We start from the raw sequence: 16,929 nt of genomic DNA on the forward strand, positions 1-16,929 counted from the left end.
CACTGTACAGGGGCTGATAAGGTGACCCGATACCAATTGGTAAATTCACCTAAAGTACATGTGTGTCAATTTAGAGAGAGAACTGCTAGGCTGTGGGTCTGATTAGCAGGCTCACAGCCAGGGAAAGTCGTAAACCAGTGAAGCAAAAAGCAAAAATCTGGGGTGACCATAGGATTGCAGACCCTACTCTCCTACAGCCTCTGCTTCTGCCAGGACGTCGCTGCTGGAACTGCATTTCCTGCTGAGACTGGGATGTCCACTGAGGGGTTTGAATCCTCTGCTGAAAAGACCTCCTGTCTCCTTGGCGAAAGCGCTTCTTGAATTCCTTACGCTTTTCTAATCCCACAGCCTTGACAGTGTCCATTTCCGCTTTCATTTTGGACATTGCGTCACCCTCATGTGTCCTAAAAAGAGAATTACCATTGAAGGAAAGGTTCAATATGTTTTTCGGGGCGTCCGGCTTGAGTCCTGTCAGGCGGAGTCAGGCCGAACGACGGGAGCAAATTCCATGTGAGTTGCTATGGGCCGCAAGGTCAGAGGCATCTACTGTGGCGCTGGTGACCTTATTGGCTACGAGCCCTCCTTCCTGTATAATTTCAACAAAGTCTTGCCGATCTTCCTTAGGAAGCTTTTCTGTAAAGCGAGTCAGGGAGTCCCAGAGGGACCTGTCGTACCTTCCAAGTTCCAAACCGAATGCTGACAGTGTTAATGGGAGCTGTACGTTATGACGAGATTTTAAGTGACCCCTGACGAAGGGCCCCTGTGGCCTGAAATGCATTGGGTGTAAAGAAAATAAACATCTTTTGAGCTAAACGAGTTTCCAATGATTCTTTTCAACGTGTCGCTGTCGAAGGCCTGGAAGGCATGCAGGAGATATGGGAAAATTTTAAATGAATCAAGCTGGAATTTCGCTGCTACCTCAGTGATGTTGTAAATATGGATGAATTTTTGATAAAGTATTGGATTACAGATTTGTTTACTGCGAAAAAATGAGCACTACAATTATAAGGAATAATGAAGAAGTTGATGGTTAGGATATTTCCATTAATCCGCAGTGCGACATATGGGTGCGTATTACCGCACCCTTTTGGACAATCGTACCTTCCAAGTAAGGCAGAGGCCCTAGCTACCTTCATATATGAAGAGGAGGTGTTGCATACCTTTCTGCCAAACGAGTCCATGAGTTTGCTGTCTTTTTCAGGTGGTACCGAGGAGGAGGTAGTGCCCGAATGGGACTTCATGGCAGCCGCCACAATTATGAAGTTCACAGGAGGGTCAGATCTGAGGAACAAGGGATCCTCTGCCGGGGCCTTGTACTTCTTGGCTATCGAGATGGAACAGAACCCACCACCGCCGGTGTGAGGAAAGTAGCCAAAGCCGGTTCTAGGAGGCCGGGAACCAGGGGCAGCAGAGGTCTGGGCGCTGTGCGATGATGAAGGGTATCAAAAATCACAGAAGTGGGTACCACTGGTGTATGCAGCGTAATGTTGAGCTTTTTTGCTCCCCTGCCCAGAACATCTGGGAAAGTCGCGAAGTCATCAATTGGAGAGACTCGTGAAGGAGACATCGAGGGGAAAGTCGGAGAGTAATCTCGGAAAGACGACCTAGTGGAAGATGACCATGAAGAAGATCTTGTGCGCCGCCTCTTATGGGGCCTGTCACGATGCCCGCTGTGACGGTCCCGGGACCTAGAGCGATGTCTTGACGGAGATCTCGGTCTAGGAGAAGGTCTTGGCCTGATAGATGTTCTTGGCCACACTGGAGAACGTGATCAGGCCAGAGATCTTGGTCTGGATGAAACCCGGGGCCTCCGAGGAGAACTAGACGGTCTGGCCGGGGTTCTTGCAGTAGGAGAGTATGTGCGGGAGTAATCGGAGCCCGGACTACTATGACCGCCAGAGACAGCCCCTTGAGGACGATGAGGTACTAAGCTGCGTGATCTGTCCGCAGATCTGGGGGAAGGTTCCGGGGAGATCTCCATGATATTCAATCCGGGAGATGATGATTTGTCTCCTGAAGACCTGGAACCACGGGACTCCACCACGACCATCACCTGATCCCTCGACGGCGAAAGTTTTGACGTCAAAGACGTCTGTGTGACCAATGGCATCGAGCGGGGTCTTGATGCTCTCGACGTCTATCGCCCACGCCGTGAGGGGCTCGACTGCGAACCTCGATGTCGAGCCCTCGACGTGATCTTCCTCGACGTCGGTCAGATGGAGAGCCTCCATGACGTCGTGTCGACGACGACCCTCGACGTCGTGTCGACGATGACCTTCTTCGACGTTGTGTCGACGGCGACCTTTCCTGGCGTCGCCTCGACGTCGTCCTCTTTGACGTCGAATGGTGGGATCTTGAAGACCCTCTTGACGGGGACCCGCCAGCCGGCGGCGACCTGGAAGCCGTCTTAGCTCTCGACGCTAAACCCCTCGGGGGCGGCGGAGAGTGTCTCGACGTCGACGGAAGCCTCAACATCAACGGAGACTTACAGATGGTAGCAGCCACAGACTTCGAGCCCGTAGTGTGGCGTCTCGACGCCGACTTACTTGACTGCGTCGCGATGGTGATCTGGGCCTCTTCGACGGCCACCTTCTTCCTCTTTCTGGGGGCAGGAGAAGCGAAACGACGCAGTTTTTGGCCATGCTTGCTTGCAGAAGAAGATCTGGGGACTGCAGGAGCACCCACCTGGTGACTTTTGTCTTTCTCCAGCATTGCGTGAAGTCTAATTCTCTTTCTGTCACGAAGAGTCCGTCTTGAAAATTTTTGACAGTGGTGCCACTGGTCAGGATTGTGTGCAGATGGAAGGCACACAATACACACTGAGTGTGGGTCAGCCAGAGCCATCTTCTTGTCACAAGAAGGACATTTCCGGAACAAAGCAGGCATTCTGACTAGAAATTCTTGTGGGTTACCACAAAAAAACAATTTAGAAGCCTTAATAAGCCCGAAATGTCGAATTTTCTTAGAAAAATCTCTCACAATTTCAGTTAAAAACTGAAGAGCTCAAGCTCCAGGATCCTCACAGAAGGAGCCGGAAAAAATCACAGCAGTTGCCTTGGGAGCGCTTGCACTCTTGACATGAAACTGGAGTGGGACTTACGTGAGGCCTCAGACTTCTTCTTGTGTTTGACAATGTAAAGCTTTGCTTCTTGGTGATGGATCACCTTAGGGTGCAAGAGGGCACACTTGTCACGCAAGGCCCAAGCACCAGAGAAACATCTTGTTTCAGATCAGTTAGCGACATCTGTTGTCTACAGTCGCAGCATGGTTTGAAACCTGTAGTCTTGCGAGGGGACATGGTTCCTTAGCACACTAGATTTTTTTTCATTTTCTGAAGTTGGGAGTGGAGCTCTGAATCATCATCAGAAGGCGCAGAACTAAATGAACTGACTTCAGTGCACATGGGTGGCTCTTAAATGTGGCTCTACTCTGATTTCTGGAGTGGAAACGAATCAAAGCTGAACTGCACAGTGTCACTTACTGGAATATGGGAGCATTGCTGGAGAAAAGTGTTCCAGATCCGGTTTGGCACCTGGGGAGTATTTTAAGTAGAGGAGTCAAAATCAAGGCCAAACTGCTGGCAGAATTACAGCTCTGCAGTCCAAATAGTGCCTTTGAGTTCAGCTGTAAGACTTCAAAAGCCCCTGATAATCGCGTCTTTAGCCAGACAGCTAATCTGTCACCGCCAAAGAGGAAGAACCTGGTCAAGTTCATGAGAATAGGACATTACCCGTATATCATTGGTATGTTGATGTCCACAGAGTCCATTCCTTAAACAGAGCTATCCCATCAGTCTACTGTACACATTTTACATCAGAGGAAAGTCAAGTACAGCATACATCAGACAGGTGAAAGATGAATGTCACATGCATCTTACAACGGAAATAAATATTCAAAAGAGACTCCCCCATAAGAAACCAGAAGATCCACTGTACCCTTGGTCTAAGATAATTCCCAAACAAATGTTAAAAATAAAAATAACCTGAAACCTGGACGAGGGAATGGAAAAATGGATGGAGACCATGGGGAAGATATTCATGACAATCCGAAACCTGAGGGGCAAATTACACAGTAGACAATCTCTTAACAAGCCAGTAGGTGATCATCGTCGCTTCTAAGTTAATAACAGAAGCCCCACCTCTACTCAGTGCCTAATCTCTCAAAAGTGCAAGGGCCCGGAGATTTTTCTTAGTAGTCCACCATCCGTGTTCCCAAATGCCGAGGTACCAAATACTAATAGTACCTAATTTTGATTTTCACATCATGCCTCATCCTCCCACCACCCTACACCTCCCTTCTCTGTATTTTACTTTTGAAAATTATTTTTCATCCCTACATCTTACATTGTTCCCTGTTTTTCTTTCTTACTTTTCTTCTTGTCACCTGTTTTTGCCTTGTTCTTGTGTCCCCCGATCTAAGGGGTTGATTTATAATTTGGCGGACAGAGGTTTGGCAATTTATGAAATGACTACCACTGCCTGTGGTCATTTCCTAAAGCGTTGCCAGGAACCACCATCAGCACAGTTCCTGTCAGTGCTTTGTGCAGTTTGATGCACAGATCCATCAGGAATGATGGCGCATTATAGCAAATGTTTCATTTTTTATTTTAAAAAAAAATCCTTAAGCTGGATTTTCTTTTCAAAAATAAACAAGACTGTTAGACCTGGCACCATTGGCATGGGTCTCCATTCCATTTTTGTTGCTGTTGCCTCATGTGTATTGCTGGTGTTAGCTACTCAGAGCACTGTGCTACTGCCAACCAGTGCCACACTTCAAGTGCTCCCTGTATTAAGTGTATACATTGATTGGATTCCATGATTGGCTTATTTGGTTTACTGTCAGATCCCAGTAAAGTGCACCAGGAGTGCCAGGGCTTGTAAATACAAATGCTGCTGGTGGGCTTGCAGCACTGGTTGTGCCACCCACAGAAGTGGCCTGGTAAAATGTGTCTAAGGTCTGCATTGCAGAACCTGCGTGCAGTCTGGTACTGTCATGCTGACTGCGCAGGTGCACCTACTTGCCAGTCCCTAAACTTACCCTTAACTTCATATTAGTCACCCCTATGGTAGGCCCAAGGACAGGGTGCATTGTACGCATTAGGACAAGCCCTGATGTGTGTGGTATGTCCTATCAGTGAATTACAGCCATTTTCGTTTTTCACTATTGTAAGGCTACCTGTTCTCATAGGCCAGAATGGGCGGTTGGAATTGTTACATTATACATTCCTAACAGACTCAGAGAACATGGTAAAAATTCAAGTTTAGTATGGCTGAACTCAGAATAATATAATACAGCTTTTAGTAAAGTTTATTTTAATGTTCTGTGTTTGCAACTACCACTTTTAGAAAGTTGATATTTGCTAGCCTAACCTTTTCAGCCCGCCTCTGCTAGGATGTGTATCTGCTGTCTGGTTTCTGTGTGTGACAGGGCTGGGGAATTCCAGGAGACAGACTGGGCACCCAGGTGGTGAATAGAAAGATTACACCAGGATGGGTGGGAGGAGTGCCCCTTGACTCTGAATAGGGCTGTGCTCTGCCACCACAATGCTGGCTCCACCTCCTGTGGAGCGTCTGATTTCTCTGCCCTGCACACTGAAAGCAGAAGCCTGCATCATGTCAACAAAGTGCTCAAGAACTGGACTGAACAAGGCAAAGGCCCCCTGGCCTGAAAGAACAAAAGAAATGCAGTATAAATATAGGAGCCCTGCTCCTAAGAAATCAGATCCTGCTTGAACCACGAAGAACCTCTGCCCGACAAGAAGGACCTGGAAAAGCTGAAGGAGAGACTGACCTGGGGGATTGGCCTGCAGTGGGTTCCTTGCTATGAAAGGAGAAGAAAAGACTAAAGAGACTTTGCAAACTTGTGCTTCAACAATCTCCAAGGGCTTGTGGGTGAGCTTGCCCCCCTGAACAGAGTCCCGGGACTATTGGACTCTCCCCTGCCTTCCCCAAGAGCTGCTGGAACTGCCTGTGTTCTTGCGCCGTCAGAGCCTTAAGCAGAGTGCGCCTCGTGAAACCCTGTCCGCTTGAAGCCGTGTTGTTGCCGCCCCACACTGTGTGTCTCCGCTCTCCTACGAGCCGTAGCTCGCACCGTACTTCAGCCGGGCCGCACCACACCCCACTTCCCCCTCCCATCTCTGAGCCGCACTGCTTGTTGCCTCCTGCCGCTGGGGATCGAATTGCACCACCAGGTCCAATACGGCATGTACGCTCTAAGCGTACCATCTGCCGTGCAACACCCGGGTGAAGCTTCCCCGGCAGTGCCGAGCCTGAAGAGCCGGCCCGTACGCACCCTACCGGCCGCCTCGTGCCACACTGCTCTCCCCTCACCACCAGCCCCGCTCAGGAAGGTACGGCTCTAAGGCTGCCTAAACGCTTTGTACGCTTCGAAGACCCAGCCTTGTTCGCCTCGCTCCTTGAGACCCCCCCGCTCTACGCCTCTCACCGGGAAGCCTAAAGCAGCCGGGACCCGCCTCGCAGTGGAACCGCCAGCGTCTTTGGATTGCCTGCACGTCCCGTATGCCTCACTCGAGCCGGACTCCTCACCACCTAAAGGTACTGTCATTGCGACTCGCACCCCCTGTTAATACGCCTCGGGCCGGAAGGTCCGCAGCGCCTGAGCAAGCCTTTAGACATTGTTTTATTACCCTGTGTCGGACAAAAGTGCGCGAAGCGCACAGATAAGAGAACTACGCATTTTTAAATAACGCTTTGCCTGAATAGTATTGTGGCCTAATTTTAAAACGTAATTGGTTCTTGTGCTAAGCCTTATATAAAGTAATTATTTTTTATACAAATCCTCGTGTGGTATCCCTTTTGTGGTGTAATCACTGAATTACTGTATGCACTTACAAATGCTTAACCCATAACGCTCTGAAGTTTAGCCTTGTCTGCTCGCGCCACGCAACCTAGAGGGTGAGCAGGGGTTATTTTAAAGAGTACGTCCCTTGCCCTTACTAGAGGAGAGGGTCCCTGCTTGTCACAAGTACTCACCTGTGCCAACCAGAGACCCCCAATTCTAACAAATACGTTACTCCCCTCACCATGGGAGTCCTCTCCCATGGCAAGGGGAGCATTTGAACATTTTCACTGCTCCTTATGTGTCATGGTTTTCCTGGCAGTGACATATAGTGAAACCTGACCTCTAATTTCTCCCTTATAAATTAGGAGGGAAGAATTAGAGGTCAACATCAATTGTTCCTGACTCCATCTGGCTGTCAGAGGGTTTCAAAAATGGCAGAGACAGAGTAGTCTCCACAGTGAATAAACCAAAGGCCCACTTGCATTGAAGCTTGGCGGGTGGACCACATTCTTGGCGGTATAGATAATCTGCCGCTGTTGCAAAATAGTATCCATACCACCAAGATATAAATCAGGCCCTAAGTCTGATGTAGAAAAATAACTCCAGGTTCTCAAGAATGAGTTCTGGTGCCCCTACTGGTACCCGCCTGCACAAGTTATGCCTCCGCTTCATATTCCTGTTGCCTCTGTGTTGTCCTCTGAATCTTGTCTACATGCTTCCAGAATCAAACATTGTGTCACTAAAGCTCGGACTGACCCGCCTGGACTGGATTTATAAATAGTCCTTTAAAAATATACACTGTGAGTGCATGACAGCATGCCTTCCTGCAGAAGGGCTTCAAACAATCCAAGCTGGATTCTTTAGGTGGATTTAAATGTACTCCTGTGTTAACAATAACCTGCTGAAAATATCCTCTTTTGTGTCTAAGGTGCTTATTATGAGTCTGGCGGTACACGGACCTCCAGAGTCACAGTGGCGGTGTCCAGACCACCTTATTACGACTAGGTTGTTCGGGCCGCCCAGGGACCACCACTTCGGCTGCAACCGCCATAGAACGTCCATTCCCTGGCAGTTGTGCGGCGGTCCTGAGGCCACTGTATATTTGGCATAGCTGCTGCAGCCCCGCCAAGCATATTACGAGTTTCTTCACGCCACATGGATGCACTCAGGGGGGCACCTGTGTGCATGCACAGCAGTACCTACATGGCATGGACTGGAGCAGTCCATGCCATGCAAGTACTGCCTCTGACCTTCCCACTGCGGTGCCATTTCAAAGGCACCACCCTGGGAACACCAAAGAATAGCCCGCCAGACAGAAGAAACCGCCTGATCTGGCAGGTGGCTCCCATATGCATTTGGTGAGGTGTGAGGTAGGCGGTTCTGCTCCCGCACCCCCAAACTCTTAATAAGGACCTAAGACTGCAGATCCTTGCAAATCCCTGCAGAGTCCTGCTGACAACAGCCGTGGATACGGACACATAGAACTAAATAATCCATCAACAAGGAAAGGAAATACGGTCATTAGAAAAATGTGCTTTTACGTTGTAAAATGCATGAAACATTATTGTTTATCACACATTTGAAAATTGCTAATGAACTGAAATAAAAATATTTATACAATTATGAATCTCATGTAAGTTTGGTAGTGACACTGAATGATATTGCCATGAGATTTAGGTTTCAGGAGCACAGGCTAGTATCTAAATCAATGTTAATTTCCGAAATGTGGCGTAATCGAGATACCACTTGTTTTGCCATTAATACAGCAATCTAAACGAGGGACTGAGGGTGACATGTGGATGAATTTGCACAGGTCTGGTGTCCTTTCAAAGGCATCTGTCACACTCTAATGTAACTTAGGGCCATATGTATGAAAAACGTGTTTTGCGATTCTCAAATTGCGATTTATAGGGAATCACAATTAGAGAATTGCAAAATGCAATGTATGTAGGAATTGCAAAATATTTTGCGAATCCTACATATTCCTTATTTGCAAATTGAGATTCGCAAATAAGGAATGCCTTCCCATTCTTTCATACGGGCTAGAAGGCCCATAGGAATGAATGGGAAGACATTATCAATTTGCGATTCCCAATTAGAGAATCGCAAATTGAGAATGCAATTTCAAGGTTGCAAGGGAGTCAATAGGACACCCTGTTACACCCCTGAAATAATCATGTGTGCACATGTGGGGCACAAACGTGCCCTAAGGGCATGTATGTGCGCCACATGACGCTTTGAAAAAAGCAAAAAAGTGCATTTTTCAAAGAAATCGCAAATTACCACCAACCTGAAGTTGCTGGTAATTTGTGATTCCTTAAGTCAAAGTTGCACAACTTGGGTGCTTCCTACATTGCATGTAAGGAATCGCAATTTAGGATTCCTTAAATGCATATGCAAAATAGGGAATCACAAATTTTGCGATTCCTCATTTTGCGAGTGGATTTTTGTGTGCTACATTGCACTCTGCCTACATTGCGATCACAATTTGGCTTCATACATATGGCCCTAAGTCTCCTTAATCTCCCAACAAGCCTCTCGCTCATAGAAGCCTCCATGCCAAAGAAGACTGCAAACTCTTCCTGCCACATTCACTTATGATGCACTTGAATATTTGTCCCACAGGTGGCAGTGAAGGCGGCTGGTTATCGATGGAGCAGGAAGTCCACCATAACCTTTCATCCAAGAAGTGACCACTCTGGCATCCTTCGGGAAGCCAAGTCTCGGCTGCAGAATCTGGAGGACGGAGAGAGCCTGCTGCTGGAGGCGGTCTGCCCAGCCCTCCCTGTGATGCGGACACCTGTCCTTGACACACCAGCTGCTTTCGGACGTAAGAACAGTGTGACAAGAGTGGGGAGTGGGGAGGGTATCCCTAGCTTCCCAGAGAGCTATAGGTGTGCGGCCACTACAGGACCCTACTATCATTTGAGTGACACCATTCATATCTCCCAGGGACATGATAGACTGCATAACATGCTCAGCTGAAATATGCCGATCCCATCTCCCTCAAGCTTTAAAGGCAGTCCAATGCTGTGTCAAGACTCCACAGCCCATGGTGTTACATTTGTATCACTTCCCTCAATAACTCATCCCCCTAAATAAAGAGTTGTGGGCCCTCCTCATGAATTACGGGCACAATTCCAATCCCTGTGCAAACAGGGAACGGAGTATGCGGGTCCCCTGTCCCTCAAGGATTGAAGTCCTTTCAATTATGTTTCAAGGCCCCACAGTACAGTCCACTGTGTTACTTCTATTACCTCCCTCAAAAACTCATTCCCCTAAATAAAGAGTCTTTAGACTCCTTAGTAGGCCAATCTAAAGTAACCCCTCAGGAACTCACACACCCTTCATTCATATTGAATATAAAGAAACTGTGCATTGAACCATTCTATGACACTGCTCCCAATTCCCTTTTGTTTGAGCCTCTGCCACGTTCTGTTGGATGCCACACCATGGCTGAGATCGTTCTATATACAGACACGCCCCTCGTGAGTTCTCTTCATGAGCATACAAGTGTCCCTCAGTGAGATCAGAACATGGCAGTCACGCAGGCTGTGTGATCCTAGGGCAGCGCGGCTGTGGGTCGCTTCTCACTCCTGCTGTGCCACCCAAGACAGTGAGCAGACCTCACCTACCTTTCAGAGGGAAGGCCTCAGTATTTTTCCTGAAAAACAAATTCACCACTGCTAAAGGCAGCACAACACCATATCATATTGCCACCTGTAGTATGGGGGACAACATGCTTAAGAATGAATACAAGATAGAGGGGCAACTAAGAGGCCCAATGCACACTGCTCACTGTCTTCAAAGCCAGCAGAGGCTCGCAACCCGCTTTACTCACCCTCCTCCACAAGGGTGGTATGCTATAATATGAGATGGCAAAAAGAACAGATGATGGACGGAATGCTGAACACTGCAAACATTCACCCCAGTCACAGATCTGGGTTTAATCCCATGTTCATTTGATCACCAAGCCACCCTAGCTTGGACCCAGCCATATGCAAATCAATCTGGACCCTCCTCCTCATGGGAACAGTCCAGCCCGAACTTCCAGGGTAGGTCCTCCCTGGACCGCAAACAAGCATCATGGAACCAGTTTCGGGGAACACCCCTCATCAGCCAGGCTAGCATGAATCCAGTGAGCACTGGGCTTATGTCTGGGCATACCCTTCCCACTTAGGGCGACAAAAAGTACAGATGATGGACAGAATGCTGAGTAATGAAAACGTTTACCCCCAGTCACAGATCTGGCTTTAATCAATTGCTCTTTTTGCGCACCAAGCCAACCCAGTTTGGACCCACAATATGCAAACAGTCTTGACCCTGCTCATCATGAGAACTGTCCAGCCCGAACTACCATGCCAGGTCCTCACTTGAGCGGAAACAAACTTCCGTGGACCGTTATGGTGTTTCACCCATTATCAGCCAGCTAGCTGGCAGTTTGGGTTGGATTGTTCCTATAGGGCGCAGGATCAAGACTGATCTGCATATGGCTGGATCCGAACTGGAACGTCATAGTGAGCAAAATGCACAATGATCTCTGTACTTGGGGTGTATGTTTGACATTGTTCAGCATTCCGTCCATCAATTATTCTTTTTGCATTTGTCACCCTGAGTGGGATGGGACTACCTAGACGTGGCTTCCGTGCTCACAATGCCACTGGAGTCAAGCTAGCCTAGCTAAAACGGGGTGATACCCTGAAACTATTCTCAGGATTCTTCATTCCGGTCCGAACTGGATCTGGCTTGGCAGTTCGGGCTGGACTGTTCCTATGAGACACAGGGTCAAGACTGACTTGCATATGGCTAGGTCTGAACTTGAGTTGACATGGTGAGCAAATAAACGATGGTTTTAGGCCCAGATCTCTATATTGGGGGTGAATGTTAGACATTGTTCAGCATTCTGTCCTTCAATTGTTCTTTTTGCATAATATGAGACTGCAGCGTACCTGGCAGGGGAGGGTAGGGTTGCAGTGTTGGGGTAGGGTGCAGCCTGCCTGGGCGGGAGCATGCAGCAAAGGGCTGGGTGATGGTGTGGTTGATTCAGAAGGGTGTTTTCTGGTGCAAGAGTTCAACAGCATGGAGCTAAAACCAATCAGTAAAGTTGGGGCCAAAATCTTTGGCGGAATCACAAAGCTCTCAAATATTTTATTTTCTTCTTTTTCTGTTATACTTTTCTTCCTTCTAACTCTCTGTCTTCTGCCGTTTATCTACCACCCTCTCACACCTATTTATAACCACCTGTTTTCACACTGATTCATCTCCATATATCCATCTTTTCCTGCCACCTCTCTCCATCTCTCTATCCTCACCTTGTTTCATTTCTTCACATGTATCTCTTTCCACTTGCCTCCATGTTTGTTCACATCTAAACATCTCAATGCTCTTCATCTCACTTCTTAAGTATCAATCCCCAGTGATATCCTTTTCCATTAACACCTACCCATCTCCACCTGTCTCTTTTCACAGCCATCCATCTCCACCCGTCCCCAACTCCATATTTCTGCATACCTGTCCATCTTCTTGGCTCTCACTATTGTCAATGTATTCACCTCTGTACCACCCCATCTCTCTGCACAACTACCTACCTAACTTCTACTGTCTCCTTCTCAATTCCGGTCTATCTTTCTTCAACTGTCTCAATCTATATTTACTTGCATCCTGCCCCAGTGCTCTCTTTCTTTAAATGTATCCATCTCCACCTGTCTTTAACAATGTTCTACTTATCGAACACCACCATTCTACTCCCTTCAAATCTATCCATCTCTGTGTGTCCTTGTCTCTTCACACTTCAGCATTTGCGTCTGTTTCTCTTTCCCTTCACACCAAGCCATCTCCAGTTCTTACCATCAATCTCCCACCTATCCATCTCCAATGCTCTCCAGCTCTCTTCACAGCTTTCCATCTCCAGTGATCTCCACCACTCTTCAAACAAGTCCATCCCCAGTGTTCTCCATCACTCTTCCCACCTATCTATCACCAGTGCTCTACATCACTCTTTCCACCTATCCATCTGTAGTGGTCTGGATCTCTCTTCACACCTGTCCATTTCCATCTGTGTTCACATATATCTAGCTCCACTGATTCATCTCCGCCTGCCTCCTCTCTTCCCACATATATCTATGTTGACTTGTCTCCTCTTTTCCCACTTATGCAACTCCATGTCTCCTTCTCACTTCCCACGCATCAATATTTAGTGCTCTACCTTCACACCTGCATGTCTCCATCTGTATCCAGTTCAATTCACATCTATTTTCCACATTTATATCTCTCATTCTTCTGTACTCTCCATTGTTATGTCTATCCATCTCCACCTCACTCCACACCTATCTACCTATGGCTGTTTCCATCTTTGTTCACAAATATCAAAGCTCAGTGTGCTTCTAATCTCTTCTCACCTTTCCATATTCACCTATCTCAATCTTTCTCCACACCAGTCCATGTCCGCCTGTCTTTCTTCACGCTATAAACCTCCAGTGCGCTCCATTTCTCTTCACATCTATCCATCTTCATCTCTCACCATTTATCATCACATTTCTCCATCTCAAGTGCTTTTCACCTCCCTTCACACAAAGCTATGCCCAGTGCTCTCCATCGTTCAACAACCTTTCCATCGCCTATGCTCTGCACCTCTCTTCACTCTAGTCCATCTCCAGTGTCTTAATCTCTCTACACACCTGTCTATCGCCCATACTCCGCATTTCTCTTCACAAAAGTCCATCTCCAATGTAGTGCTCTCAATCTCTCTACCCACCTATACACCTGTCTATCTCCAGTGTTCGCAAACTCTCCTCGCCTAATTCCGTCTACAGTGCTCTTAATCTCTCTTCACCTAAATCCATCTCCAGTGCTACCAATCTCTCTACATACTTGCCCATCTCCAGTGCTCTCTATCTCTCTACACACCTGTTCATCTCCACTGCTCCTCATCTCTCTTCACACAAGTCCATCTCCTGTGTCCTCCTTTTCTCTATACACATGTCCATCTCCAGTGCTCTCAATCTCTCTACACACCTGCCCACGTCCAGTGCTCTCAATCTCTCCTCCCACAGGTCAATCTCCAGTGCTCTCCATCGCTCTTCGCACCTGTTCATCTTCAGTGCTCTCCATCTCTCTTCACACCTGCCCATCTCCAGTGCTCTCCATCTTTCTACACACCTGTCCATTTCCAGTGCTCTCAATCTCTCTTCACGCAAGTCCATCTCTAGTGCTCTCCATATCTCTACACACATGTTTATCTCCAGTGCTCCTAATTTCTCTTTCCACCTGTCCTTCTCCAGTGCTCTCCATCTTTCTACATAGCTGTCAATCTCCAGTGCTCTCAATCTTTCTACACACCTGCCAATCTCCAGTGCTCTCCATCTCCCTCCACACCTGTCTATCTTCAGTGCTCTCAATCTTTCAACATAGCCGCGAATCTCCAGTATACTCAATCTCTCTTCACACAAGTCCATCTCCAGTGCTCTCCATCTACTCGCATGTCCATCTCCAGTGCTTCCCATCTCTCTACACAACTTCCCATCTCCAATACTCTCCATATCCAGTGCGCTCAATATATCTACACACCTGTCCCTCTCCAGTGCTCTTCATCTCTCTACATGCATGTCCATCTCCAGTGCTTCTAATCTCTCTACACACCTGCCAATCTCAGTGCTCTTCATCTCCCTTCACACTTGTCCCTCTCCAGTTCTCCCCATATCTCTTCAGACAAGTCCATCTCTGGTGCTCTCAATCTCTCTACACACGTGTCCCTCTTCATTGCTCTCAGTCTCTCTTCACACCTTTCCATCTTCACTGCTCTCAATCGCTATACACACCTGCCAATCTCCAGTGCTCTACATCTCCCTCCACACCTGTCCATCTCCAGTGCTAATAGTCTCTCTTCACACATGTCAATCTCCAGTGTTCTTTATCTTTCTACACACCTGACCATCTCCAGTGCTCTCCATCCCTCTCCACACATATCCATCTCTTTTGCGCCCCATCTCTCTTCACACAAGTCCATCTCCAGTGCTCTCCATCTCTCTATACACCTCTCCATCTACAGTGCTCTCAATCTCTAGTCACACAACTCCATCTCCAGTGCTCTCAATCTTTCTACATACCTGTCCATCTCCGGTGCTCTCATCTCTCTTTACACTAGCCTGTCTCCTGTGCTCCCAGTCTCTCTACACACCTTTCCTTCAACAGTGCTCTCCTCTATAAACACACGTTGATCTCCAGTGCTCTCAATCTATCTTCACTCAAGTCCATCTCAAGTGCTTCCTAAACTCTCTACACATCTAGCAAGTGCTCTCAATTTCTCCACACACCTGTCCATCACCAGTGCTCCCCATCTCTCTTCACAAAAGTCCATCTCCAGTGCAGTACTCTCTGTACTCACATGTCCATCTCCAGTGCTCTCCATCTTTCTACATAACTGTCTATCTCCAGTGTTCGTAATCTCTCTTCACATCAGTCCATCTCCAAGGCTCTCCATCTCTCTTCACAAAAGAACATCTCCAGTGCTTTCCAGCTTTCTACATAGCTGCCAATCTCCAGTGCTCTCAATCTCTCTTCACACAAGTCCATCGCCAGTGCTCTCAATCTGTCTACATACCTGACCGTGTCCAGTGCTCTCAATCTCTACACACCTCTCCATTGTCTGTGCTATCAGTCTGTCTGCACATCTCTCTCCACACATATGTCCATCTCCAGTGCTCTCAATCTCTCTTCACACCTGTGCATCTTCAGTGCTCTCTATCTCTCTACACACCTGTCCATATATGTAGTGCTCTCAATCTCTCTTCACGTAAGTCCTTCTCTAGTGCTCTCCATCTCTCTACACACATGTTCATCTCCAGTGCCCCCAATTTCTCTACCCACCTGTTCATCTCCAATGCTCTCCATCTCTCCACACACCTGTTCATCTCCAGTGCTCTTCATCTCTCTACACGCATGTCCATCTCCAATGCTCTCTATCTCTACACACCTGTCCATCGCCAGTGCTCTCAGCCTCTCTACTCGTGTGTCCTCCATTTCTCTATACACAAGTCCATCTCCAGTGCTCTCAATCGCTCTAACCACCTGCCCACGTCCAGTGCTCTCAATCTCTCCTCCCACAGGTTCATCTTCAGTGCTCTCCATCTCTCTTCACACCTGTGCACCTTCAGTGCTCTCTATCTCTCTTCAAACCTGTCCATCTCCAGTGCTCTCCATCTCTCTACACACCTGTCCATCTCCAGTGCTATCCATCTCTCTACACACTTTACCATCTCTAGTGCTCTCAATCGCTCTTCACGCAAGTCTATCTCCAGTGCTCTCCATCTCGCTACACACATTTTCATCTCCAGTGCTCTTCATCGCTCTACACACCCATCCAGCTCCAGTTCCCTCAATCCATCTACACATCTGTCCTCCTCCAGTGCTCCCCATCTCTCTTCACACAGGTCCATCTTGCGTGCCTTTCATTTCTCTATAAACATGTCTATCTCCAGTGCTATCAATCTCTCTACACACCTGCCCATCTCCAGTGCTCTCAATCTCTCCTCCCACATGTCCATCTCCAGTACTCTCAATTTCTCTACACACCTGTCCATCTCCAGGGATCTCATTCTCTCCTCCCAGAGGTTCATCTTCAGTGCTATCCATTTCTCTTCACACCTGTGCATATTCAGTGCTCTCTATCTCTCTTCACACCTGTCCATCTCCAGTGCTCTCCATGTCTTAACACACCTATCCAGCTCCATTGCCCTCAATCCATCGACACACCTGTCATCCTCCAGTGCTCCCCATCTCTCTTCACACAGGTCCATCTCATGTGCCTTTCATTTTTCTATAAACATGTCTATCTCCATTGCTCTCAATCTCTCTACACACCTGCCCATCTCCAGTGCTCTCAATCTCACCTCCCACATGTCCATCTCCAGTACTCTCAATCTCTCTACACACCTGTCCATCTCCACTGATCTCAATCTCTCCTCCCACCTGTCCATCTCCAGTGCTGTAAATCTCTCTACACGCCTGTCCATCTTCAGTGATCTCAATCTCTCCTCCCACAGGTTAATCTTCAGTGCTATCCACCTCTCTTCACACCTGTGCATCTCCAGTGCTCGCAATCACTTTTCACGCAAGTCCATCTCTAGTGGT

The 16,929-nt window shown here is 47.7% G+C and overlaps 1 protein-coding gene across 1 annotated transcript in view; it reads left to right on the top strand.

The window, feature by feature from the left end:
• LOC144775216 (carnosine synthase 1-like) overlaps positions 1 to 16,929 on the top strand; it is a 543,733-nt gene that overhangs the window by 431,882 nt on the left and 94,922 nt on the right. Inside the window, exon 6 of the mRNA XM_078659222.1 lies at positions 9,427 to 9,631. Coding sequence (XP_078515348.1) covers positions 9,427 to 9,631 — 205 coding nt within the window. The remainder of the gene's footprint in view (positions 1 to 9,426; positions 9,632 to 16,929) is intronic.

This window comes from Lissotriton helveticus, chromosome 1_1 (assembly GCF_964261635.1).
Source record: "Lissotriton helveticus chromosome 1_1, aLisHel1.1, whole genome shotgun sequence".
Taxonomy (NCBI): domain Eukaryota; kingdom Metazoa; phylum Chordata; class Amphibia; order Caudata; family Salamandridae; genus Lissotriton; species Lissotriton helveticus.